This window comes from Gymnoscopelus braueri, assembly GCF_963280865.1.
Source record: "Gymnoscopelus braueri genome assembly, chromosome: 14".
NCBI lineage: Eukaryota > Metazoa > Chordata > Actinopteri > Myctophiformes > Myctophidae > Gymnoscopelus > Gymnoscopelus braueri.
In genome coordinates, this window is record NC_137619.1 from 36044439 (window position 1) to 36072066 (window position 27628).

General features: G+C 40.1%; 1 protein-coding gene across 4 annotated transcripts in view; it reads right to left on the bottom strand.

The window, feature by feature from the left end:
* dst (dystonin) overlaps positions 1-27628 on the bottom strand; it is a 145473-nt gene that overhangs the window by 69535 nt on the left and 48310 nt on the right. For all 4 annotated transcript variants that reach the window (XM_080449297.1, XM_080449299.1, XM_080449298.1 and 1 more), the window contains 28 exons: positions 26958-27124; positions 26391-26503; positions 24800-24906; positions 24391-24510; positions 23953-24048; positions 23598-23725; positions 20914-21007; positions 20622-20776; positions 20074-20521; positions 19676-19804; positions 19178-19255; positions 18907-19068; positions 18052-18156; positions 17729-17824; positions 17346-17471; positions 17097-17249; positions 16577-16731; positions 15027-15153; positions 14408-14591; positions 13480-13637; positions 13206-13384; positions 12956-13094; positions 12635-12828; positions 12359-12521; positions 12059-12142; positions 11799-11906; positions 11250-11348; positions 3024-3170 (listed from right to left, as the gene is read on the bottom strand). In XM_080449297.1, coding sequence (XP_080305423.1) covers positions 3024-3170; positions 11250-11348; positions 11799-11906; positions 12059-12142; positions 12359-12521; positions 12635-12828; positions 12956-13094; positions 13206-13384; positions 13480-13637; positions 14408-14591; positions 15027-15153; positions 16577-16731; positions 17097-17249; positions 17346-17471; positions 17729-17824; positions 18052-18156; positions 18907-19068; positions 19178-19255; positions 19676-19804; positions 20074-20521; positions 20622-20776; positions 20914-21007; positions 23598-23725; positions 23953-24048; positions 24391-24510; positions 24800-24906; positions 26391-26503; positions 26958-27124 — 4014 coding nt within the window. The remainder of the gene's footprint in view (positions 1-3023; positions 3171-11249; positions 11349-11798; positions 11907-12058; positions 12143-12358; positions 12522-12634; positions 12829-12955; positions 13095-13205; positions 13385-13479; positions 13638-14407; positions 14592-15026; positions 15154-16576; positions 16732-17096; positions 17250-17345; positions 17472-17728; positions 17825-18051; positions 18157-18906; positions 19069-19177; positions 19256-19675; positions 19805-20073; positions 20522-20621; positions 20777-20913; positions 21008-23597; positions 23726-23952; positions 24049-24390; positions 24511-24799; positions 24907-26390; positions 26504-26957; positions 27125-27628) is intronic.

Below are 27628 nucleotides of genomic sequence, written 5' to 3' on the forward strand. Positions count from 1 at the left end.
AATGAGGGCCTGTGAGCAATTAGGGGTTAAGAGTCTTGCTCAGGGACAAATTTCATTTCATCGACACATATGCTGGTGTGGCCTGGAATCGTACCTGGGGCAACCAGGGCCTCTGGCCCCCTAGGCGGGCTCACTAACCACTCAGCTATGGCCGCCAGCTATGGCCGCCCCATACCATACTTAAAAAAGCAAGCTGATAATGAACTACAGTTATTCATTCATTAGATTTACTGTAATTGTTTGTGACCAGTCGCAAGCTAATCAGGATCATTTCGGGGATTTCTGACCAAAAGTAAGCTGATAAGGGTCAATTCAGGGATTTGTAAACAAACATAAGCTTATCCAGGACCATTTCAGGGATTTGTAAATGAAAGTATTCCTTAATCTTCTCTGGGAGGTTGATTTTATTATTGTGCCATTTGTGAGATTGGCTTAACTTAATGTGAACATTCTCCTAATGTCTCCCCTTGTTCCTGGTCAAGTGGTGGCCACTCTCAAAACCTCTTCCGCATGAACCCCATGGTTACATTTTGGAATGACGATGGGATCAAACTTTTTTTAAATTTATTTTCATGAGTTACTACATAATCACTATATACTCTTTACACCAAATCACAAAGCGGTGTTAACGTGTTGTGTCACAGTGCATCAGAATGTTCGCCCCCCAGAATAGGGACGCTAGTGTAAGCTGGGACACATAACTTGGAGCATTTTTTCTAAAAGTGGAGTCCCCCAGGGGTCCTTGGGGGGGGTGTACCAGAGGGTACCCAGCTAAATTAGTCACAATTAGTTACTAAATTAGTGTCACAATAATTTTAACCACTTTGACCATTTTGTTATACTTTGGCTATTAAAAAATAGCAGATACACAAACATATACACAGAGTGCCACGCTAGCTTGTAGATCTGCTATTTTTGAAAAATCGCGAAAGTTTGAGGAAATCTTTTGCAAATCTTTGAATATATATGTATTCTAAAAGCGAACAAATCTTTGCTTCTGGAGGTCACTGTCACAAAATATGAGATGGGGGTCCTCAGCCAAATATGTATCATTTTGGGGGTCCTTCACACGAAAAAGTTTGAGAACCACTGACTTGGAGAACTACCAGATCAGTCCCAGCATGCTCTGGGGCTCAGTTGGTATAGGGGTGGGGGTTGTAGGCTGGTGGCTGGCATGGATATAACTCTATTAAATATTAAAAGGTGCTGTAGTGGTGATTTCTGTTTTTTTGTCAAAACATAACTTTTTTTTGTTAAAAGGTTAGAGCTCTATATTCTGATAGTACTTATTTCTATAGAGTGTTTGTTCAGTAACAGGGGTCTCCCCATCTCTCGAGCTCTTTAGTAAACAGAAAATACATTTTCAGGTGGGTTGCCAATTTATCCTAATCAGGAAAGAGAACCAATTTATTAGCTTCAATTTTATAGTGTTCCAGTTTTGTCTGCTCGTTGTTTTGTTTCATCACTTTCAATTTCACTTGTTTATCCTGTATACTGTATGCGTTTTCTCTCCTGATTGGATCAAATTGCAAATTGGTTACCCTGTCCTCAAAACGTATTTTCTGTTTACTAAAGATTTGGAGAGATGGGGAGCCCCTGTTACTGAACAAGCAGGGCATAGCAATGGCAGCCATTTTGTGGTGCCACACCACAGATAGAACTTGATAATTATTTCCCATAAAGATTTCCGAAAATATTTATATAAATTATTTTAAGCCTGGAACCAAGCCATCCAGGTTCTTGGTGAATCAACATTTGATTCTGTGCATTTTATTTTATTTTATATATGTAATTATATTATATACTATATAGAATAAATACCAGTTCATGATTCACCAGGAGCCTGGGTGGCTTGGTTCCAGGCTTAAAATAATTTATATAAATATTTTCAGGAATCTCTATGGGAAGAATTAATGAGTTTTCAATCTGTGGCATCACAACATGGCCACCCCTGCTATGCCCTATTACAGTATTACTATCAGAATATAGAGCTATTTAAGACGTAATTTAACAAAGAAATATCACTTATGGCACCTTTAATTAAACAAAACTTCATGGCCCAAACTTTAGATGCACCACATTAAACATATGTAGGCCTATCAATAGCTGAATTAAGAGCTATCAATGTCGATGCAAAGCCTCCATTCCTTTTCTAAAAAAAAACTATTTTCCACTGAGAAAGCATGAAAATCCTTTCTAGAACTTGAGTTTGATTACTCTGAACTTAATTTGACAAAAGCATAAACATTTAGAAGGCTTAGTAGCCAAAATATTTGTTAAATATCAGCAATCGATACCTCTTTTTGCACCTCTGATTCTATAGATTATACCGTACAGTATATCCTACAAAATGTCCTTATAAAACCAATTTCTATAACTGGTCACATTTGTCTAACAAATGATAATATAACCATTTCTGACAAAGACTAGTATTATAAGTCAGACAATAATATGGTGTACTTTTGTTATATAAAATGAATGTACAGTATTGACAGATTTTCATTATTTGGGGTAAAACGTTTGTGCTACCCCTATAAGTGTTCTGAGAGCATAGTGTGATAACATTCAAAATAATAACATAAAGATAGATTGAAAAGTGTGAAAAGTCCTTAAATATTTCAGCAACCAACGGTGTGCTTGATGTAACTTGCTGTAATAAGCATACTTTGTAATGGATGTGTGCTTGTGCAACTGGGAAATTGGGGGTAGGGTAGCTCGAATTCATAGTATATCATTAACACATTAATAAATGAATGTATGATAAATTGGCCAAATAAATCCAATGTTCATAGCCAAGGGATTCCACAATGACGTCTCTTTTGTGAGATCAATAAGTAATAAGGTATGGTAGACAGAATTGTGTTTTTTTTATTAGAAATCATACACACACATGGTAAAGGTAGCAATGTTATTTTGTTTTAAAATATATTATAAGAAATATTAGGCATTAAAGTATTGTACAGGCTTCTGTTATGGTCAAACAGCATGAAACAAACAAAAGGCCACAGCCACAAGGTGTTTACCTCAGGCTTATTAGAAGCTTCTGTGTTGGCGTTACCATCTTTGAGACCTTTGCCATCACTGTTCTGATTCTGTTTCACATTGGACATCCAATGCAACAGCTTGCTAACTTTATCACCATGTTCTTTCTTCTCCTCATCAACAGATCTCTAGAATTTGAACAGAAGGATTTTCAAAAGGAATGTTATCTTATTCTATGCATATTTAACACAGGGCATTGAAATAACAGTTAAAGTAAAGTCATTCTCAGTTGACATTTGGACCCCTTCAGGAATTAACCAAATTCAAGATGCAGGAACTCTGGGTTTTCATCAGAAATAAAGTGTTATAATAAGTTCATTTCTATTTTAATCATGGTAATGTAAGTGTGATGACACAGACAAAAATGTTTTAAAATAAATATTGAAGAAGAAACAAACAAAACATTGAATAACATTCCCTTATTTAGAGCAAATAATTGTCCAACAATATTTTTTCTTTTAGTATCCACTTTTTACATCAAAACTTTACTTAACATAATGTGTTTGTTGTCAGATGTACAGTACCACAACACATACTAGCACATATTGCAGTGTTTTGTATTACTGTAGAATCTCAAAAGCTCAAACTGCATAAAAAATAAAAGAAACCATTAAAACATGTTTTGTTGATGAATACGCTCTTTACTTATTCAATGCGTTGGAGAGATTTATAGGTGATGATACGTCCAAATATACTGGTATGATGACATGGCTCCAACAGGCTTTGTGGCCTCCAGTAACCTTAATCCAGTGTGGCAATCATAGAGGCTTCTTTCAAGTGCTTCTTTGAATGAGATTCTTCTCTTGGTCTTTGGACAAGTAAGGCTTTTGGCGTAGGATGTTTCATCTTTTAGTAATAACGAGGCAGTAGCTTTATCAACAAGGCTGCTCTGAATAACTTCCTCAGGTGAGATTTTGTCTCGAGTCTCAGGGTTTATCAATCCTCCAGTCAGCAGCTGGAATTCAAGGCATCGGAGAGCAAGATCTTTAGGGAAGAGATTTTCCTGCATGGCCTGAGTGACAGACACAGTCTTGGCAGTCTGTGGATGAACAATGCCGTCATATGCCTTCTCAAACTGTTGGAGCTGCTTAGCAAATGCCTCATCCACCAGACCTCTTCTTAGAGCCTCTGAGATCATGACTTTCTGCCCAGAAGCGGGCTCACAGATGCCTCCAGTGCATGCCTGGGCCTCCAGAAGCCTTAGGGCAGTATTTCTGTCGATGAAGTTCTGCTGAAAAGCTTGAAGAACGGACAGACGCTTCTTCTGGGTGACATCCCAGAGACCTGCAACAGGGCTGTTGGCATCCTCAACTACAACCATTCTCGAAAGTATGAGGTCTGCAAGCTCATAGATACTGAGGAACCCATTACGGTAACTCAGAAGTTCAAAAGTCTCAAGAAACCTTTGACTTAAAGCAGCCTCTATACAAAGCTGCTTTCCGGTTTTGAGGTCAACAATCACACTAAGTGAGCTCCCTTTAACATCAACAATGGACTTCTCCTGCCAGTCACTGTCCTGTTGAGACAGAAATAGATATGTGCTCTTGTCAATGCGTTTCCCTTTATATGCTTCGTAAGCTGACATTTCCACGCCACTTATGCTGCTGATGACAGACAGTCTATGAGAACTTCTGGGAGAGATGCTGGATAGATGCTTGTCACCAAAAGGGAAAAGATAGACACCACCATCAGTGTCATAAAGACATGTCTTCAACAACTCACTGTAATATGCTTTCTGTCTGATGTCAGGATTGTGAAACCCTTTGGGGTTGCCGACTGGATCGTAGAGACTCTGTAGAGTGATGTCATTGAAAAGATTCTGCTCGACGGCAGTGCCGAGTGGTATTCGAACACCAACCTCGGGGTCGAAGAATCCTCCAGTGGATATCTGGGCCTCTAAGATCTTCCTCCCTGTGTGTCTATCAAGAATCCTTTCCTCCATGGCCTGAAAAACAGACAGTGTTTTGTTGCCATGGATATAGCCAGTGACTGCTTTCTCTGAATCCATTAGTCTGTCTTTCAGATCTGCGTCCAGAAGGCCCACATCCAGAGCATCTTGGACTGAGTATGTTTTTCCTGTGTCTGGGTCGATAATACCGCCCGTTGCAGCCTGAGCCATCAGGTACTCAATTGCATAGGTCTTTGCTAAGAGGCCTTTCTCTGCAGCTTCTAAGAAGGACATCTTAGTCTTGCTCGACTCCACGTACACTCCAGCAATAGCGGTTGGTCTGATGACAAGCTGAGCAATATATGCTTGCACCTCTTCCTCTGTGACAAGACCCTCTTCTAACTGGTGCAAAATGTCTTGGTCCAACAGCTTGATTTTGATTAACTTTGTAATGCTGACAGTGCGCCTGAGGCCTCTGCGCTTTAGTGAGGCCGAAGTGAAACTCTGCTTCCCCTCTCTCTCCTCTGTGCTCTCTTCCAACATACCGGCTGGTTGATGTACTTTGGTAGGCATGTGTTTGGACTGAGAGGATCTTGCATTAGTGAGAACACATGTTTCATTATGGCTTCTATCGGTTTTCTCACTCGTGATGGAATCTTCAGTTTCACTCTGGTGGTCGGTATGGAGAGATGTGCGTTGAGGAGCAGAGCTGTTCAGTTGTACGGCTGTTTTTTCCTTTTGAAGGCTTTGACTCTGAAAATGTTCTGTTGTTTCTTGTTTTGCTCTTCTCAGTTCTATTATTCTGTCTTTGTCCATTGTTGCTATCTGTAAAAAAGGACAATGGAACAACCATGAGATAACTCATATTATACCGGTATTGTTATGCATAATGTTAAGCAATAGCAACATTATTTTTTAATGAGTAATTATAGAATATTTGCCTATGTATTTATTGTACATATAAAATTGTATTTTTGCTTCATGATATTGAAGTTAATTCCTACCTCTGATGATTCTTTCATTTTTGCCATCTCCATTAGCTTGCACTTTGAACATTCCTTCTCCTTCTCTCTGGTTTCATTTCTTCGCTCAAGTTCATTCATCTTCCTCTGTTCGGTCTTCATTGCGACCTCTAGTTTCAAAACTTTCTCTTGAAGACATTTCACCTCTTCGACGTAGAACAGCATTTTTTCATTGAGGGATTTTGCTTCCTTTTCCTTGATTCTCAGTTTCTGCTCAGTCACTGTCAACATTTCTTTCAGTTTTGTTGCCTCCTTTGACTTTTCATTTTGACGGTTTTCTAGATGACTGATGTTTGACTTATGTTTAACTTTGTCATCTTCTAGTTGAACAATTTGAGATTTGGCTTTTAATAGGTCACGGCTGAGAGCGGTTCTCTCTTGTTGCAGTTTGTCCATTTGCATATGCAGCTGATGCAACTGCTGCTCAGCATCTATTAATTTTATTTTATCAATCTCTGGTGATGCTGAGTGCTCTTTTGATTTCTCCTCCGTGTAAAATTTAGTTCCGGATTGCAGTATGATCTTTTGCTCTATGTTCGTCTGCACCAACAGCAGCTGTCTCTCATAGGCTTTCTTCTGAAGTTCCAGTTTACTTTTCAAGTCTTCAAGCATGTGCTTGCAGTTCTCCAGTTGTTCTTCAAGCTGTTGGGATCTCAGCTGAGACACTGAATTCTCTTTTTGTTTCTGCTTGCCCTCCTCTTGGGCTTGGTTCAGCTTTTCTTTCAACACTGTGATTTCAGATCCCAATAAGACACATTTCTCTTGAGCTTTAGTCCTCTCTCTCTGTACGATTGTTATTTCTTGTTTCATCATTGATAAAGAGCTGTCAGAACTAGAAATACTCTCTTTCACTTTTATCTTGGTCTTTTGAATCTCAGCCTCCAGCTCTGTTATTCTGGACTGTTTGTTTCTTCTTTCCAGGGTCTCTTTAGCTAACTCATCTTTGAATCTGTTCTGAGAGGAAATCAATTTTTGAACTTCCAATTTCAAGTTAGCTAGCTTTTCTTCAGCTATTTTCTTGTCCCTCTGAAGAGTATTTAACTCCTGCTTCAGATTAGATACTATTTTCTCAGAGCTTACAGTCACTCCTTTAATACTCTGCTTATAATTCTGAAGCTCGACTTCTAATGCCTTTAATTTATTGAGATAGTTTTGATTGTCAGCTGATTCTCTCTGTAGTTCTGCATTAGTTTTCTTCAGAATTATGTTCAAATCGTTAATTTCAGCTTTGTGCTCCTGGACTCTCTGGTTGGTCATATTCTTCTCAGCACACACAGAGCTAAGCTCTGCTTTCAGGGTCTTAATCTCTTTCTCATAATTTGTGAGGTTTACGTGTAGCGTTTTGTTGTTCTGCTGCAGCTCAGATGTTTTCTTTACCTCCGCATTGTAGTACCGTAGTTTAACTTGAAGCTCATGAGAGGTCTGGGATTTCTTCAGCAGTTCCTCTTCAATAATTCTAACTTGCGATTTGGTGCCTTCTACCTGAGACTTGAAAATTTGTATCTGCTGATCCTTGCTTCCCATTTCTAAGGTTGCCTTATCGAGTTGAGCTCTCATTTTGTTCATCGTCTTCTCCATGTCAATGTTCATCTTTTCCAGCTCCTCCATCTGCATCTGGAACTGAGAGACTAATAACCCCTTTTGTTGAAGCTCTCTATCAAGATTTTCACATTTGTATTGAGTGTTATGGTCAGATGTGGTCTTGACAGTGATTTCCTCTTTAACCTTTTTAAGTTGTTGTTTCCAGCTCTCTATTTCACCATTTAAAGATTTGACCTTTTGTTCAGAGAATGATTTGTCCATCTTCAGTGACTCAGTATTTACCCGAAGTGCCCTGATATCGTTGTCCAATAACACATTTGCGCTTGTCAGTTCATCACATTTGAACTTCAGCTGATCTATTTCTGACAGTTTGGAGGACAACTCTTCCTCTACGCTGCTCATCCTGTGATTGTTCTTCTGTTCTATGGAACTCTTCTTCTGTAGCGTTTCACGGCTGATCTTGAGCTGCTCTTTAAGACCTTCAACCTCTGTGTTTTGGAAAGCAGTTTTCTGCTCCAATGAAGTCTTGTCCCTCTGGAGAGATTTTATCTGCTCTTGAAACAGGTCGATGGAGTTCTTCAGGTCTGATGTTCCTTGTCGGAGATTTTCTGATGTTTGTTTCACGTTGTTCTTTTCTGTCTCCACATCCATCTGAAGTTGCTTCAGTCTATTATTGCTGTCATCCAACAGTTCATTTAAATTCTGCACTTTCTCCTCAGCCACGTTTTTATGAACAAGCAAAGAGTTCAGCTCTGACTTCAGTGCCTTGATCTCCATTTCAGCTCTTTCCTTCAGCATGGTTAGTTCTTCTATTTTGTGCTTCAGGCCATCTCCTTCAGTGTCGACTTGACTCAGCTGTACGCGGGTGTTTTCTTGAACTGCAGTTGACTGTGATTCACTGTGGACTACCTTTAGGTCAGATGACTGGAACTGCTGGGTCACACGTATCCCCACAGAGTGATCTTGGTTTCGCAACTGTGCCTCAGTACCTTCCTTCACCTTGAGTTTGTTCTTAGGTGTTTGATTGTCCTTCTCAGTCTCTTGGACATAACTATCGTTCCTCTTCAAGTGGTCCTCTAGTGTCCTCAGTTCCATGGTGCTCTCCTCTATGTTTTTCCTTAATAGCTGGACATCCTCCTCCAAGGAGGACCGCTTCACCTCCAACTGCTCAATCAACTGCTGTGCACCACTTAACTCCTGCTCAATAGCAGCTTTGTCTTCCACTGCTAACTCTAGTTCAGTGAGATATTGATGAGCCTCGTGTTCAAGGTTTGACTTTTGAATGATTAAATCATCATTGGTCATCTTTTGGGTTTGTACTTCTCCTTCCAGCTTGCCCAGCTGTGCTTGTCTTTCAGCCAGCGTAGCCTCTAGCTCTTGCACTCGGAACTGAAGCTGGCTAATCTCTTTTTCTCCAGCCACCTTTTGCAGCTGCACGGTCTCTGTCCATGTCACATATTCAGCTTTTTCAAAAGCCTTTCTGTTCTATAATGCAAAACAACGAGTTAACCACTTTCATGTTTAAAAGAAAGAATGAAAATGTGAGGAAAATATATATATTTTTTTTGAGCATATCTTTGTCCTTACCACAAAGTGTTGCAGCACTGTTAATGAGTCTCTCCAGGAATTTGTGATTTTACGACTGCAAGGTTTTGTCTTTTAAGTGTGTGTGTAATTACATTGCTGTGTGTGTGTGTGTGTGTGTGTGTGTGTGTGTGTGTGTGTGTGTGTGTGTGTGTGTGTGTGTGTGTGTGTGTGTGTGTGTGTGTGTGTGTGTGTGTGTGTGTGTGTGTGTGTGTGCGTGCGTGTGCGTGTATATACAGTATTTATACTGTATATATATATATATATGCAGTTCAACAGCGATGTAATTATCTATTATGTGTTGTGTGTGTGTATACTGTCTCAATAATGCTAATTACATGTAAAGGTGATAATGTAAACTATATGAAAAGGGTTATTAGTATTACTACAATATATAAATAGTGGTGTATGGTTGCTATAATCACAACAAAAACACAATCCTGGAGAGACTATAAAAATGTTCCCACAGAAATGTCATGTAGTGTCATCAGTGTATGATACCATCAGCCAGTATCAAGAGCTTGATCTTCCCTAGAAAAAGCACCTTCACCAGCAACTCTGTATGCACACGGCATACAGAACTTCATGACTTTGCTTCATCCAAGCAAAGAAGCAAATATCATCATTCATGCTGAATAGAAAGGGAAAATATAACCCAAGTAGCACTGATGGTCTTAAAGAGGCTTCAAGTGCCCATCAAGTAAACAAGGATTATTCATGCATTTCTATGAAGAGCTCATTTGTTTGCATTGTCTTAATTGATAATTCAGTGATTTTAAAGGCTTTTAAACCAGTAAAGTATCTCCCTTTAACAGCTTTGTTGCAAGATCTGGGCAAACATGTTTGTCTAGATTAATCTGTAGATTAATCAATGGGGTTCATTGCCCAAGTTGATTATTCCCAATAAACCGAATGACTCTCAGCAAAGTTATTCTCCTGTTGATGTTTAATTAAGCAATATTACAAGAGATGGTTGTGCTTTACCGTCAATATTGGCACAAAATGATGAAACACAAAACTGAACTCATTCTTGTTATAAGATATAACAAGAATTAGTTCATTCCCCCATTGATAGATTTAACTACTATGTCTGCACTTTTAAGCTAGAAATAATGGTGTTGATCATATTTAGTTTACAAATCAGATTGCTAGATCAGAACTACTTGTTGTACAGTATAATGAGAACTTATGCCTGTTAAAGGTAACTATGAACGATTTAGTGCCAAGCATTCCTTAAGAAATACTGAAATATGTTTGGAGATAACAAGATATACTTGTTAATTTAAAGTTTTTATTGGGTTTACAGTTGTAACTGGGAGCATCACCCTCTCCCTCAACCAATCCCAACCACAAAAGAAATAACAATAATGTGAGAAGAACAAGAATTAAACCAAGTCTTAAATTAAATAGAAGTTTTATATAACAGTGCATGTACATGTAAATTACATGCATGTTCCTTACAAAGAAGGCAGAATATGTTACATAAAGAAAATAACAAAAGTTTGCCAAGAAAAGGGATTTAAAACAAAATGGACACCACAGACCAAGTACCCATACAAAAATACAACAAAAAGACTCAAACATCGACAATATACCACAGTCGCAACATCATCCATACATGACACTGTCTATCACAAATATGGCCTAATATTGAACATAAACAAGCCATTTGTCCGTAAATGGCTTTATATTTAGATTTCATGTATATCGTGTATTTCTCCAAAATCACTTGAATTACTGAGTCAATGTTGGCTAAACCTCACAGTGCTATTAAAAAAATAAAAAATAAATGGCTTTAAAATGTTGAAAGGAAAATTTGTATTCCCAGGCATTAAAATCCTGCTCAACAGCTCGTCCGGGTTGTGGTGCAGTGATACAGTCATTTTAGTGATCAAAAACAGGCCATGTGGTTTTCAAAAGGCTCAGTTTAAGTTTAAAGTCTCAGTGTTTTTCCCCACACCATTTCAACATGAATGTCAGTGAATGGGGGACCAAAACATAATATAATATGTTATAATCAATCTAGAAAAGAAAGGTGAAAAATGCTTTATGTTTATGTCAAATATCTGGCCGAAGTTGAGAATAGACAGCCATAATATGACTGTGTATGTATAAAATTTAGTTTATACATATCAATTTAAGCAATAAGATTTAAAATATGAAAGCCTTACCTCCTCATCTTCAGTTCTTTTCAACGTTTCACTGGCAAACTTCACATACTGTGTCATCAGGGTTACCATAGCAGTGTAGCGGGTTCGAAGATCCATAAACTGTGGTGAAATGAAACCAGAAACACTTCATTTAGCACGCAGAGCTAAATGAAGACTACTGCTTTAAAGCTCCATCACATTTCTTTTTTAGAATAGCCAATACATTTTACCCCCTTTTAATCGCCAATGAATTCCTCCCAACACATATTTCTGTGTTGTCACTGCTGTTGTATCCTACTGACTCCCTGCAGGTGACTCCTCCCGCCCAACACTCCCTGCTGACAGGTGCCGCCCAGCCTGTAGGAGTACGTGCAATGACCAATCTCACCCTCCCCGCCCGGCTTCCCTCCCCCGAACACGGGCCAATTGTGTTCGCATAGACGCCCGACAAAGCCGGATGCACCATGGTGGATTTGAACCCACAACCTCTGTGGTGGTGGGCAGGGACTTTATCACTGCGCCACCCGAGCGATCCCACGCATAAAAGATCCATCACATTTCATGGTTCACCTCTTGTTGGATGGCGTCAGAAGAACTCTGCATCCTCCGCTTCTTGAGTGGAGATTTGGCTTGGGAGTCAACCATCGCTCTGTAGGTCATCAGCTGAAGCTCATAATCCTAAATTGTGAAACGAGATTTAGGTATAATCATTATCTGAAGCCTTGCGTGCAAAACAATCCATCTGCCAATACAAATATATACAGGAATACTACAGATCTTAGAATGGTTCATTTACGATAAAAATACATTTAATGTAGAAATCAGCTTACTTTGACAGCAGATGAGTACTGCTCTGAGTACTTTTGACATTCTTCAATTCTGCTCTGTTTTTGTTCAATTTCAGCCACAAGAACCTGAAAAACACAGATATTTTAAATGATTCACAGTCAGTTATAGTCTTGCATTGCCAGACAATTCAACGTCACCTGCCAACAACACCTGGCCATATAAAAAAAGGTGGCCAAGTTGACGTGACAGCTTGTTCCAAAGACGTCTCCTGACAGTTTTCATACAACATCTGCGGACACTTATCTAACGACACAACAGCCTTAAGTGTCCTCTGGTCCTACCTTCTGTTGGTTCAGGAGCTCAGCGAGTGCCTTGCTGTCTTCAGGTTTGTTCTCTTGGGCCTTTAGTTGAGCTGTTTCTATTTCTCGAACCCATTCATCCAGACTACAGTAAGAATCCTTGTAGTATTTCAGATTGTTGCTGATACCTTCCAAATCCCGAAGCCTGAAATCAAATTCACCACATCAGTATCTAATACTCACAATTGCACAGTTATGTTTGAGTAAAAGGCTCACTCGCGATTTGCAGGAGGGTCTGGTCTGATCAAAAGCACAAACCTGCTGTCAATCTGGGAGTGAACGTTATGCCACCTCTCACTCAGTTGATCAGCCTTCTCCTTGTGCCAGTCAAGATCAAAGTCACGCTCATTATGTGCCTTAAACATGCGATCGCTGATGCTGCTCGCTTTCTGCAACTCATCCTCCATGTCGTGGAACACTTCCCGGTTCTCATCGATCTCTTTCCGCCATTGCTATGATAAATGAGAGGTGGAGGGAAAAAAAACATAATTCAACAACAAAATCCACAAAATATTATTTTGGGTAAGGTCTTGCAAAACAAAATCACTGAATCATTATGGAGTTAAAAAAATGTATTACCTTGAGTGTGCAAATGATCGTGTCGATGGACTTCAGGTCTGAGTTCATGGCGTCTTCCTCATAGAGTTTAGATTCGTAGATTTTAACGAGAGCTTCTGCCCTCTGGCTGTGGTTCACCACTAAACTCACAATCTTCAACCTAGACCAAAGACAAAACTTCACTTCAGATACATTTCTCATTGCAAGTAATTATTTCTGCGACATAATACTGTGGCATTCAGTTTTAGATGATAGAGAAGGCCCATCTTACTTGTCCATATAGATGGTTGACATGGAGTGGACTTGGCTCATGCTCTGGGTGAGGACATTGAGCTCAGATGACAGGGTTGGGACGTACAGAGACGCTGAGGCCTGTCTGAGGAACAGCTCACACTTTTCCTTCATGGCCTCAAGGTCTTCTTTTAGCTGGTTTAGGTCTGCTGTCTTCTTCTGCAAGGTGCCAGCATGCGAAACTAAGTTAATTATTATGTTCTGAAAGCATAGAAAATAATCACAGATTGTCTATATGTTGATGCATACTGTACCTGGTGCTCTGTGATGCGCTGCAGGCTCTGCTCCAGGTCATCTCTGTCCAGTGGAGTTCTGATCTCTCTGATCAGATGTTCCTCATGAGCCTCCAGATGCATTCGGAAGTTGCGTATTTCTGAGATGTAACGATTGTACACAGATTCCTCGTGCTCCTCTGTTTAAAGCAAAAAAACGAATAGGGAAAAAAAAGTCACTTTTCTGATCATCACAATTTATGATACGCTGTTCCTGTACGTTTTATTTTGCTTGAGTTGGAGTTACTGCTCTTGACCATAATCCATCATATTTCTGTTTTAATAAGTCATCTGGAAAAACACTTGGTACTGACTTACCAAGTCTGCCAAATATTTTTTTATATGGAACGACGGGAACGTTTACCAAGTCTGCCTAAGACTTCTAGAAATTGACTTTTACACCTCAGAGTTATTCATAATATGTAACACGTGCCAAAGTTTTAATATAGCAACTGTTCTGGAGTAATAATACACTGCTAATGTAACCAACAGTCTCACATATTCACGTCAGTGCAAAAATGCCCCACTAGATGGCGGCATCCGCACAATATACAGAGCAAGCTCATTGTAACACTATGGCATTTTGACATAGTATATCATAGTATTTCTTTTTTTCCCCAAGCGGCACACTAAACCAGTGGTTTTCAATCTCAAAGTAATGATTGATATTTGAACACTTTCTGAGTTAAGGGGGTCCGCTGTCTAGAGCGTACGGAACTGTGTGGGTCCTTAAAAGGTTCAAGAACCACTGCACTAAATCACAGCTGTTGAGACTGTTCTTAATCCAGTTCAAAAAGCACTTTTTTTTTAAAGCATCAACTTTACACCTAATAGGCTTATAGAGCCATGTGTTTCCCTCGTGTTCTACGAACACCAGCGGCCCCTGTTGATACAGTCATGGAAGGCTTGCCTCTTTCAGCCGATCTCAGCAGCTCCTCGTAGTATTCTTTGCAGGCAGTGACGTCTCTGTCCAGCTGGGACCGGTCGGCCACGGTGAACACCTCAGACTCCTCGCTGTCCTCCAGGAAGTCTTCAAAGTGGGACTGCAGGTTGCTCAAGACCTGCTGATGCTCACCAGGTAACATCGTCTTAATCTGCATGGATCAAAAGAAACGTGTCAAACTGCATCTGACGTGCAATATAAATCAGGGGTGTTTAAACTTTTTCATGTCACGGATAGCGGCACTGAATTTCATTAGGCCATGGACCCACATTTCAAAAAGGGACCCTTATATGGAAATACGTTAAATTGTCTAATGTCATAATAGTACATTATAGTGTAAAATTATGTTTAGCATTATAATAATTTCAAGTGAATTGAACTATGGTGAAATTAAAATGAATTTAATTTGGCTGGGGACATCCTTAACATTTTATTGTCAATATAATCATATAATTGATTAATTGATAATGCTTATGAATGAACGTCTATTAAAAGTCAGTAAATGGCATGTTGTAGTTAATCTCATCCGTCGTTCCCCCAATGATAACAAGAAAAAGGAACCGAAGGGTTCAGAGTTCAGACGTACTGAGGACACGTTCCAGTTACGGATGGCTCGGATGTCATGCGTGAGGCTGTGCCAGGACACCACGCTTTTCATGTTGATGTGGGAGTGATGCCACAGTGCCAACACGTTCTGGTACAGCTGCTCGATTCTGCAGGCAAAAGCAAAACAAAATCACCTATTCGTCAAACTAAGGTCAAGCCATTACAACACATACTGTACATGCAATGGTCAAGATGCAATCCCTAACTTTTACTGTATGTCCCATCTAGGGCTGTCACGATTATGAACTTTTACTTGACAATTAAATGTCGCTCAAATAATTGCGATTAACGATTTATTTCTGTTTCTGTTGTTGAACATTGGAACATATGAATAGAAATTACATTTCTGTTTGGCTTTTAGGCTTCGTAAACAAAAGGTGCACAGGGCAGATAATGACAAATATCTCACATATTTAATAACTGTATACTTTAAAAAAACTTTAATTGTGGAAATAGCCGATCTATTTTGAGTTTGTAGATCTGCTATTTACACTATTTTTTTAAATGTTCAAGAAGAAAAACATCTGGAAAATGTTCAACATGGAAAGGATTATGACGATTATGACGCTTATACAAGAAATAATTGCGATTATCTCAAATAATTGCGATTAGGCGATTATGTAGTAATTGTGACATGCCTGGTCCTATCCAGGATTGGAGCCTGGGTTCTAGCACTCAGCCAAGGTGCAATGCCTGCTTATCCAGGGGAGATATTGCTGTTATGAGCTTGTGGCAGTACTACTTGTCAACCAGTAGGTGTCCTACCGAAACCAGGGTCTACATTTCTCATTACTCTATCATACAGATTGGATAAAATAAAAATGTTGTTATTCATTAACTACTTTAACCCTGGTGTCCCTATTTTGGGCATATCATAGTTGAATTTTTTTTTATATAGCAGATCTACGAGCTTATAGATCTGTTATTTTCAAAATCATTTTAACATTTTTAAAACAATTTGTCAATATATAAAGTTATTTAAAAATAGTGCTTAAGCCAGGGGTCTTCACCAGGAGGTCCGGGGACCCCTAGAGGGTCCTCAGAGATACTGCAGGGGGCCCGCCAAATCTTTGTGTGATGGGGACTTCATTTTTGTATTTTTACATTAACCACTTGAACCCTTGCATCCCTATTCTGGGGGGAACATTAGCAGAAAATAGTAGATCTACAAGCTCACAACACGTCACAGACGCGTTGAGCCTGTAGATCGGCTATTTTCAGCGAAGAGGTTTGATGTACAGGGAAAAAGGAGCAGACCGAGTACAGAGCCAAAGGTCAAGTTTACAAAGTATTGAGGGTTCCAAGTCGTTAAATGTCTGAAAATACACATTTAACATGAATCCAATAAGTAGTGGGGGGGTCCCTGCTTCATCTCTCTCTCTGTGCTAAGTTGAAGACCCCTTAAGGGATTTAAATTAGTTCTGGATTGCAGAGTCATCTCAAATCCAGAGGCCACTGAGTTGTTTGGGTTGAGTGAAATCTTTCCAAACGCCAGCACACAGAACATCTACGTGTGTAATTGCCACTCACCTGCTGGCCATATCAACAGCCTCCTTGTTGGGCGGTGGCACGGTGAAACAGACGGACGGCACCATGGCTTCGTTTCCTCCTGGGCTGATCACCTTCCACTTGGCCCGGTGAGAGTTATTGGCCAGCACGCACTCATCATCCTTGTAGATGGTTATCTGGGCAGAGTTGCACAATAAAAATCCAGTGTTCATTTAAATGGGGTGTGTAAGTCATATTATTATTTTTTGCAGTTAAATCTGCGTTAAATTAGATCTATATTTCAATCACTGAAATCACTGCTGTAGAGCAGGGGTTTTCAACTGGTGGTACGAGGACCACAGGTGGTCCATGAAGGGTATTGCACGTGGCCCCGAACCATACCTTCAGTAATATACAGTAGGAACATGTTTTTTTTTTCCTGCATTATTTTTATTTTATTTAGGAGAAACTTATACAACATTATTATTTCACATATTGTGGTCTAATTGTGTCCACACCATTAACAATTCAACATTAAACCTAAACAATAGCTGCATAATACCTCTATCTGGCGGTAATCACAGATGGCTTTGACAGGAATGGATGACCTCACTGTGTTGTCTGGATTCCTCGGCCTGAGCTGTACAATTGTTTTGGCCCGGCCCACCAGTCCAGCTACAGTGCTACGGTACTGAAGAAGCTGCTCTTTCTCATCCTAGGGGACACAAAAACACCCACAGTAAGTTGTGTGTCACACATTTCATTCCTTTTTTTTCACCCCGTTTAGTGTATTCCTTGTAGTCCAGCTTACCATGGATTCCTGAATGTGATCTTCCAGTTTGTGTAAGCTGCTCGTTCGGTCACAGCTGTACTTTCTCTGAATGGCGTCTTGGAGGCCCTTCAGGTAATCCGTGGAGGCTTTGACATCATTGAAAAACTATATGGAGCAAAAAGCATCACCAGATAAGAAGCTGCGCTCAACTGAGGAGCTTTAATGCTATAAAATCAAGAGATAGCAGTAAAGCCTGCTTTATAATTACTGTAGCTGGATGCTGAAAAATAGCAGGTCTACAAGCTCGCAACGTGTTGTGATGCGACACATTGTGAGCTTGTAGATCTGCTATTTTGAGCATTGTGAGCTGGTAGATCTGTGACACTGTCATGCAACTATGTATAAATTAAGCATAACCTCACCTCAAAATAGACAGCGTTCTCTTTGAGATGCTGCTCTACACAGTAGCAGAGCTGAAGTATCCAACTCCACTGGGTTTGCATGGCAGCTTTGTACGCCTAGATCACAACATCATGAAAACTCATTAATATACAGGTCTTTAGGCTGATATATAAACTGCAGATTATTTCAATAACAATACCATATCACAAAAAATGAAAAAGAATTAAATAAATGTAGGGTTGGATGCAATTATATAGCCGGCCGTACAGTCCTGAAAAACTTTATCTCACTAGTCACTATCACAGATCTCAGTTCAGAATAAAGAGATAACAGCAGGGCTTACTTCAATGGTTAGCCTGGCAGGGTGGTTCGCAAGCAGGAGACGTTCAGCCCTGTCCTGCACACCCTTGATCACTTCTTCCTTGTCATCCAGCTCCCTCATTAGATCCTGTAATGAAGAGACGTGTATTTACAGTATAATCAGGGTTGCAGATAAAAATCCTGGGACCGCTAATAATATTAGTTAAACTGACAAAATAACAAATTAGGGGTGCACCGATACCACGCACTGATACCCCACGCACTGATACCCCCAGTTTTTAAAATGCAACAATAGAAAAAAATGATTGCATTTTAGCCTAAATGTATACTGGACAGGATTTTACCCCTTCCAGTAGAAGAAACATATTCTAAAAATATACTACTCAATCATTACCCATGACCTAGAAGTTGTTAAACAACCAAATAGCCAATTACCTCTAGCATGTTCCAGGCCCCTATCTAGGGTCTTGCCCTCTGATTCATTCAGTGTTTTCCTCACCTTAAGGTGCCCCTGAGTACAGCCATATAGATTAGAAGAACTAGTCACTACCTCCTCTCCCACCACCATTTATCCTGTCTAATAGAGCTGTCCATGCTGCAGTAGAAAAAAAAATTCACTGAGATAATTATTTGATAAAGGTATTTTTGGTCTATGTGAGGGCCCCAGGCCTGTGGGATTAATGAAGTACATGAAAAAGCTCCTGTAGTGCCGGTGTATCCATGCTTTAGCACAGACAACACTAAGAAAGAGTCCTCTGTGTAAATTTAACATTGAGAGAGTACAGTAAACATTGACCCAAATGGACCTGTGAATGTATATACGGTAGATTATTTAAAGGGGAGCTAAAGGGTGCCATCCTGATAAAAAATGACTTACAGCATGGTAGTCTCTTTTCTTGGCTATGTTGCTGTTACGATCGCTCCAGTCAAAAGCGACCTCCTCTTCCTCTTTCTCGTTGAGCCAGATTAGTTCCTGGGTCGCTCGCGATACGAAGTCGTGCAGACTCTCCAGGTTGCTCTGACGCTCTTTTGAACGGTGCTGACATAAATAAACACATGTTCATAAATAAGTTTGTTATAATAAAACAACACTGGTACATTGTTGCATTGCATTGAGGATGTCAAAGTATGTTCAATCGATTACTTACCAATAACTTCTCATAGTGACTTTCTAATTTGTTAAGTTTTTCAGAATAAGCTGTTTTTAGGGGTGGTTTCATCTGAATCTGAAAAAGAAAAGCACCTTTGAATTAGATAAGATAAGATAAACCTTTTTTGAGCCCTGGAAACAAATGCAGGTGTCATAGCAGCAACAGCAGTAAGAGTGAAACACAGGAGAGGTACAGGTAAGTGTAAGAGATAAGAACCAAACCAAGATAAATAAGAATATAGATCAAATCCAAATAAAATAAAATACACTTAAATTCTAGACACCCACACCAATCTGCACTGGTATGCTGAATAACTATAACACAATGTACATTCAATCAAAAAGTATAAATGTACAGTCTATCAGTATATGCATGAATATATCGCAATATGAATGCATACAGTATATGTGAAGACTATCAACAGTGAATACAAGTAGAGGACCAACGAAGGAATAGGTTATACAATTAGACAGGATTAAACTGCACAGCACTTACCTCATTTAGTTTGGCCTCTTTAAGAGTCATTTGGAAATCTTCTATGGCTCTGCGTACACTTTTGTAGTTCTCTAAATGTGTTTCAACACTGGGCAAATCAGAGCCCCACTCAGCGCGGTCCAACTTCACCTTCATCACAGAAAAGAAAATATATGTTTGCATTTTTGTTTGCAGCAGCAGGTTAACCACTTTCAACCTCTATTTTGGGCAAGTCATTTATAGGCAACATGTTTCGCAAATGTTAACAATCTTTAATGTGTCTGTCAACTTAAAAAGGAGGATTTTTGCAAGTTCCAGACAGTGTGCGGGACCTTTTTCTTTGATTTTGTTATCAGAGATCTCCTTCTGAACAATCTTTAAAAAAAATAGGGCTTGAGGGTCTAATGCTGAACACTCACCTGCATCTCCTCAACCCAGTTTAGAAGGTCCTGAACAAAGTTCATGTTGGCCTCCTCCTCTGTCATGTTGGGGTCACCCTGAGACTTCCCCAGAGGCTTACGGATCTGCATGTGCTTCAGATGCATGAGAGAGGTGGGGTCCACACCCCCACCACCGCCCCCCATAAAGGCCTGGACCGAACCGGGCTGCGAACTGGGGGTCAAGGCGGGGGTCATGGTCGGTGTCAGGGATGGCGTAAGGCTAGAGGTGAAAGGGGATCCAGGGGTGCCCAGCCCGCCTGGAGTGAGGGCTGGCGATCTGGGATGCTGGGAGAAGCCTGAATTTAGGCTCTGAGTGATGCCAGAGATCATCATCTTAGTCTGTTCTGTGGTCAAGGAGCGACCTTGATGGTACACAGAAGAACACTCGGTTCTAAGGGCTACAAGGTCATCCCGCAGTTTTGATACCCTGTAAGTAAACGAGAAGCATGAAAAATGTTTAAATATATATAATAACATTTCATTGTTGTTCAGATTTAAGCATCATATCCTGTTATACAATTGTGTACCTTTGCACCAGTTGATCTACAAAGTGGAATTTCCCATCCAGAAGAATTTGGATGTCCACCACCTGCTGTCTGAGAACACTCTCACATTCCAACAGGTAGCCAGCGATCTCTGCCTCATTCTGGAACTGGATACCCGACTCAAGACGCTTTGCATCCTTTGCAAAGATGAGAAAGGCAAAGCATGAATAATCAACTAATCACAAAAAAATGAGTACATGATATAATAAAAAAAATACATAAAATAATAAAATGATAACTAATAACAATAGTACAGTTCTCAGGGGATACTTACAGACTGCAGGGCAGTTCTAGCTAAGGCTAGTTTGTCCTCTCCATTAACACAGTCCCGTTGAACCCTGTTTGCAATCTGCTGCAACATCTCAAGTCTGAAAAAAAAAAATGAAAAAAAAAAAGATCAAGTTAGCCACTTCTCTTTACAAATGAAAAAACAACTAACATGACACCGTCGTACAACTAAGTACAAAATAGGGCTGAAGTGGTTGTTTTGCATTATTAGCATAATCACCACACTGAGATAAAGCTTCACAAATGTCTAATCTGACTGCGTAACCTCACCTAGGTCCATAGATTGAGTTGTTATTGAAATAGACAGGGCTGCTCATGGTGTATAAAGTTTCTATGCCAGGTCCAATGTTGAGGTTGTCAGCAGAGCTCATTAAGCTGGTGAAGGTGCTGTTACTGATGGACGACACGCTACCATGATATGCCAGAGGGCTGTCCATGATGGACCAGTATTCCTACGTCCGTGCAGCCGCTAAAAGAACTGCTTCAATATTGCTAAACCTACAATCCTCGGCGCCATCCTAACCGTGGCAATCTCACAGAGAGAGCAGCCGCAGAGCCATCTGGCTGCAGCGTTGTGGACGGATCACATTTATAGTGTCGTACGTGTCCACGCAGCCAGTAAAATGGAACCCACCCTGGAAGAAAATGTTGCCTGAGGGCATGAAAAGTTTGTGTCATTCTTGATATATTAGAGCTGACTTATTAGAGCTGACTACGTGTTGAGACAGTACAGAGTACACGGTCTCTACAGGTAGAGAGGTTGTGTAAAGTACTATTACTTTGATTCAGTTTTCTGCCAATTTTTACTTCACCCACGTTAATACCATAATTATCCACAACTAACACTGAATACAAGAATGGATACGCTTTCATGTCGTCACTTATCATCACTAATCCTCAAAAACACCAGGTGATTTCCAAACACGCCCCCCATCTACAGACCAACGCTGACATTTGACTGAAGAGAGTGTAAAAAGCCAGAAATGTCATGCACTCGTCAAGCAAAGCTTGGAAACAAAACATTGACTGTGCAAAATGGAACTGATAGAGACAGGAACTGCATCATATCGTGACAATATCGCTGGGAAAACGAGCCAATACATCAAAACAATCAATCAAATGACAGAAATATAACTGAATGAAAAATACTGTTGAAAAAATAAAGTGTACTCTGCAAACTGTTAAGAGTGTGGGCTCAGTTCAGGAAAATACTATGACTTCCGTGGGTTTATCTCTTTCAAGCCATATTATTGTATACAATCTTTTCTTTTAACCTTCCATACATGATCCTGCACAGAACGGGTAATATGCACTTTAAAGATCTTTTTTATTGAAGACAGGTTAGCATCATTCGAACAACTCTGGAAAGTACCAGTTACCTATCAAATACCAAGGTATCAGGTACTTGCCGGTACCACATTTCCCTGGGGCACCAGATACGTGTACGTTTTTGTGACATCTGAGGTCTATGATGGTCTGACAGGTATGTACTGTATGAGACATGCCCCTCCCGACAAGATTTAAACCTGCCTGGGAGCAGGATCTAAACATTTCACTGAAAAATTACATGTACTGTATGTATGTAATGTTTGCACAGTGCACACATGTCCAACTGTCCAAAGTCAATAGGGCTGAAACTATCAATTACCTTCTTGGTGACTTTTTCGATTAATCAAAGAATCGAGAATACATTTTTATAAATTATCTGACAAGGAATGAAGATTTTTTAATGTACTGTATTGTTTGTCTATTCTGCTGATTTCTTCCAGTAATATATTTTGTTTCAGTCTATCAATTTCTAAAACATGCTTCTTTGTTTCATGGCCTTCTGGTTTATTGCTCTTTTTTCCAATATATTGACTTCTAGCATGTGTCATTCTAGGAGGAAATTTTTGTATTGTTTTGTACATATTTGTAAGGATGGATGACCGGCTTGTAGATCGGAATAGGGAGGTTAGAGGGGATTGAGCCAAACTATGCTTGTTTTTGTTGTTATGAATGTGCTTTGTAATTTTGACAGATACAGTGTGTGCGTCTTAATTACCAGGTCTTATGTCTTAACTTAAGACCTGGGGGGCGTGGCCAATGCTGTTTGGCCACTCAAAATAGCAAAACAGCATTTTGACACACCTCCAGGTCCTAAGTTAAGTCATAAGATCTGGTCATTAAGACGTGCAAAATAGGGCCCTGTATGTCATGCACTTTACTAGATATCTTGTTTAGCCTAAACTATGTCTAACTGTCAGGCACCCGGAACTAGAGGCAAGCAAACTGACACTATGGGAGCTAACCCAGGGCAAAGCCAGGAAAGGCAAGCGCACCACCTACATAGTAGCACTGTGGCGCGACAGCTTAGCTAACAACACTGTAGAGCTCAAGACCCTGATGTTAGATTCAGGAGTCCCGAGTTGGTGTTGGCTAGACCGCATCACTGTCTAAAATGTATGTGAAAATACATTTGTACATTTGTAAAAGAACAACAATACTTTCAAAACACTTACTTTCTGAATGAGCATTTTTAACAGCATTTGCCAAAGCTTAATTGCCATTAGATTGACAATATAAAAAAATGCACAGTTTACAAACTATTCTCAACCCTATAAGTTTAAATATTGATGTTTCAAAGATGACAATAAATCATCATAGAAAGACAGTAGCAGTTCTTCATACCTGTCCACCTCAGGCCTCAGGCTCTTCTCTCGCTCCAACATGGCCACTATCAGTTTACCCCATTCCTTCTCCACGTCATTAGGGTGGAGACCTGGAGGCAGCTGGATACGTCCAAACTCAATCCACATCTAACACACACACACGCACACACACACACACACACACACACACACACACACACACACACACACACACACACACACACACACACACACACACACACACACACACACACACACACACACACACACACACACAGAAATGCTATTACTGCCATACTGTATGCAGAACCAGAACGCTTGCAAGGATTTTAATCAAGTATTATAATCACAGAAAAAACTATGCATTGGTATACCTCGAGCATTTTGTAAAGATGCTTGATTTTGGTCTTCTCATTCTCTTTTGCTGGGATTTCATGTTCTTTAAACTGCAAATACTGTGTATAAAGTGCCTGTGGACAAAAAGAATAGACAGAATGTAATGGTTGACATATTTACTCAGAGGAGCATCAAAATAAATCCATATATTGCCCGCATGGAAGTGCCTTACTTGCAGCAAATGGAAACTGCCCTCTCATGTTTGTCAATATTACTTTAAGATTCAGTTACATTAGAAGCTACCAATGGGTTATTTGCAGCAGGCTTACATTATATCCTCAGTCGAGCACTGTACACGGTACACTGATAATCAGCAGTCAGCACTTTTTAAGATGAAATGGTAACCCGAGCCTTCAAGATACCAAACAAAAAACCCAGAGCGAAACCTTTTTGATTGACTTTGCTTGTTGCTGTACCTTGAGTTCCACGGGGCTGTTGGGGAATGCTCTGTCTGACATTACAGTCACGTTGTGTTTGATCCACTGGCTGAGGTATTTGATCATGTTCTGGTACTCAACCCATTTGATATCGACATCCTGAACAACAAGAACAAATTTATCAATTGTCATCACTTTGGAATGGATTAAGCATGTCCTCATGCTGCAGCATGTTTAATTTAAGTACGTTTCTTATGCCTAATTTATGCCCCGTCATACGACGGTGTTGCGCACCGTAAACTAGCTGACCTACAAGCTCACAACGCGTCGCATCTGCAACGCATTGTGAGCTTGTAGGTCGGCTATTTTTGGACCGCAACACAAGGGTCGGCTATTTTTGCAGAGCGACACAATTATAAATTGGGCTTTAGGCTTGTATTGTACTTACATTTGCACTGACTCCCTCAACACCTTCAGGTGCTTTGGGAAAGACATCATACAGTGTTGAGACGTATGTGATGACAGATTTTTCATCAGGAGTTTGGACATCTACATCTGATGAGAGAAATAAACCAAACCGTTAAGGCTTTCATGTAAGAAAAACATTTAGCAGAAGGTGTCACAGGATTGATGAATGTTAAAGAAATAATCTGCAGTATTTGACTGCCTGGCTCTTTGCAAATAATGACCATAATAATATTATGATCGACAAGGGTTCACAAACATGTTGTTGGTCAATACAAGCAGTACTCTGGTCTGTATTCTCTGTTTTGGTACATGTACCGGTATATGATTTCAGTATATCAGGCTATAGATAAAATAAATATCTGTCAATAAGAAAACAACTTGCTCCTAGTAAGCAGTTAAAGGAGTAGTTCACCCAAAAAATGACTTAGTTTCTATCAATTGCACACCCCATGAAGCCTTGAATTCATGGATTTGTTTTTGCTTTTGTTGCATTCCTAAGCTAATAATTTTATTCCCGTCTCCTACCGACTAGTGTATCCGGTAGGAGACACAAAGTAGATTATTTGTGTCTCCTACCGGAAATACACACTGTCATCAAATTGTTGGCTTAGGAATGCGACAATAACTAAAATAATCCATGAATTCAAGGCTTCATGAGGCGTGCAATTGATATAAAATAAGTACTATTTTGGGTGAACTCCTCCTTTAATGGGTATTAGATAACTCTAGTTAGCTAGCATAGCTCAATGTAGCTGATAGAGCATCCCTAATGTTGCTGATGCACGTTTGCTGTTGTTGTTGTTGTAGTTGTTGAGTCCATATTACTGAATACTGACTGCTCCTTTAAAGTGACGTTCCAATGATTTTCAACCTCAAATTAATTATCTAAGTTAATACCCAAATGTGAAAACAGCTTGTACATGTATCTGTTCTGTTTATTCATAATTTCCTGTTTATTTCCCATTTCCTGTGCGCTCTCTCTCTCAAAATAATTGGGGGAATTTTCTGCTAAACAGCAGTAATAATTGATCAACGCTGAAAACTATATTACCAGAGTTCCCACAGTAATACATTAATCCTGCAAATAGAGAAAAGTACGTACAACCACACAGTTTAGGAATATGTTCTGTGCATAACTGTAGTCCCAGGTTCCCGAAGGTGGCACACGTCAATCAAGCGAAGCTATAGGAAACTGAACCGAAACTAGAAACAGGCATGGCAACTTCGGGGAAACCGGGACTACAGTAATGCACAGAGCCTTCTGAACAATTACTGCCACTTTCAGATTTTACTAACTGGAAGGAATGAGGGATATTTATTTGAGCGCTGAGGCTAACAGCGGAGACAACAGCGAGCAAACACAGCAGCTGTCGGTCTGCTAGCTGGAGGCACAATGCATTGTGGGTAAGGTACAAAATCATCCTTTCATAGTTTTGTAAATGATGATTGATTCATTTAATTTATTTGATGGTGCAGCTGGACCTGTTGGGATGCTACATGCTTGTTTTCCATATAATAAAAAGGGCAATTACCGTACAAGACAGTGTATGGATGACTGAATACCGACTCACCCTCAGGGTCCAGCAGTCTGGCCACTCCCAGCTGTTCAGCCATGCCAAAGGCTCGTTCTAAATTTGATCTGTTGCTCTGGGTTGATACATAGCTCATATCAACTAGGTCTGGCCTACAATGCACAGAGAGAGAGAGACAGAGAGAGAGAGAGAGAGAGAGAGAGAGAGAGAGAGAGAGAGAGAGAGAGAGAGAGAGAGAGAGAGAGAGAGAGAGAGAGAGAGAGAGAGAGACAGACAGACAGACAGACAGACAGACAGACAGACAGACAGACAGACAGACAGACAGACAGACAGACAGACAGACAGACAGACAGACAGACAGACAGACAGACAGACAGACAGACAGACAGACAGAGAGACAGACAGAGAGACAGAGAGAGACAGAGAGAGAGCAATATATTAGAGACAGAGAACAAACAATATATTTGAAAGGAATTGCTCAATGGGCTATATTTATTTGACATTTTTATAAGTATAATATGGGGAACATTTTAAGTCCACTCAGTGCTACTAAATGCTATTGAAAACGATGTATCAAGGACAGTAGTATTCCATGTGTTACAGTACCTATATTTGTGAATGATGGCATTGAATAGCCTCCCATCCCTCCAGGATGTAGTGAAGTTGTCACAGCGTACCCCGACGTAGCCCTCTGACATTTGCCTGGTCCAGAACAGCAGTCTCTCTTTCGCCGTCATGTCCTCAGACTCCCCTGTCACATGGATCTCTGAGATCTGTTGTAAGCAACAATACGAAAAGGTGTTCAGTCTAACCCTGTAAACTGATATTATTTATTTTCTACAGCAACAATACATCACACATGTCGGGGGGACCATAGCTGAGTGGGTATAGAGGCTGGTAATCAGAGGGTCACCGGTTCAACCCTTAGCTCGCCCAACTACAGTACATGTTGAAGAGTCCCTGAGCAAGACACTTTAAACTCTAACAACTCCCCACGAAGCGCTCATCAAAAAGCCATCTGAGCAAGCCATCTGCATAAAAGTAATTTTCTCTCCCCCAGGGATGATACAACCCTTTCAAATAAAAAAAACACTTACGGTCAAACAGTACACGGTGACGGGCATGATCAAAGGGAAAACAATATAACAATGCAATAAAAGAAACAGTGGGCACCCAGAAAACAGCAACACTTCCTGAATGAACCCATAAGGGTTTACTCAGAGTTACAAATGGATCAGTTAACATGCTATTAGAGGGATGGGGAGACACTTCCCTAG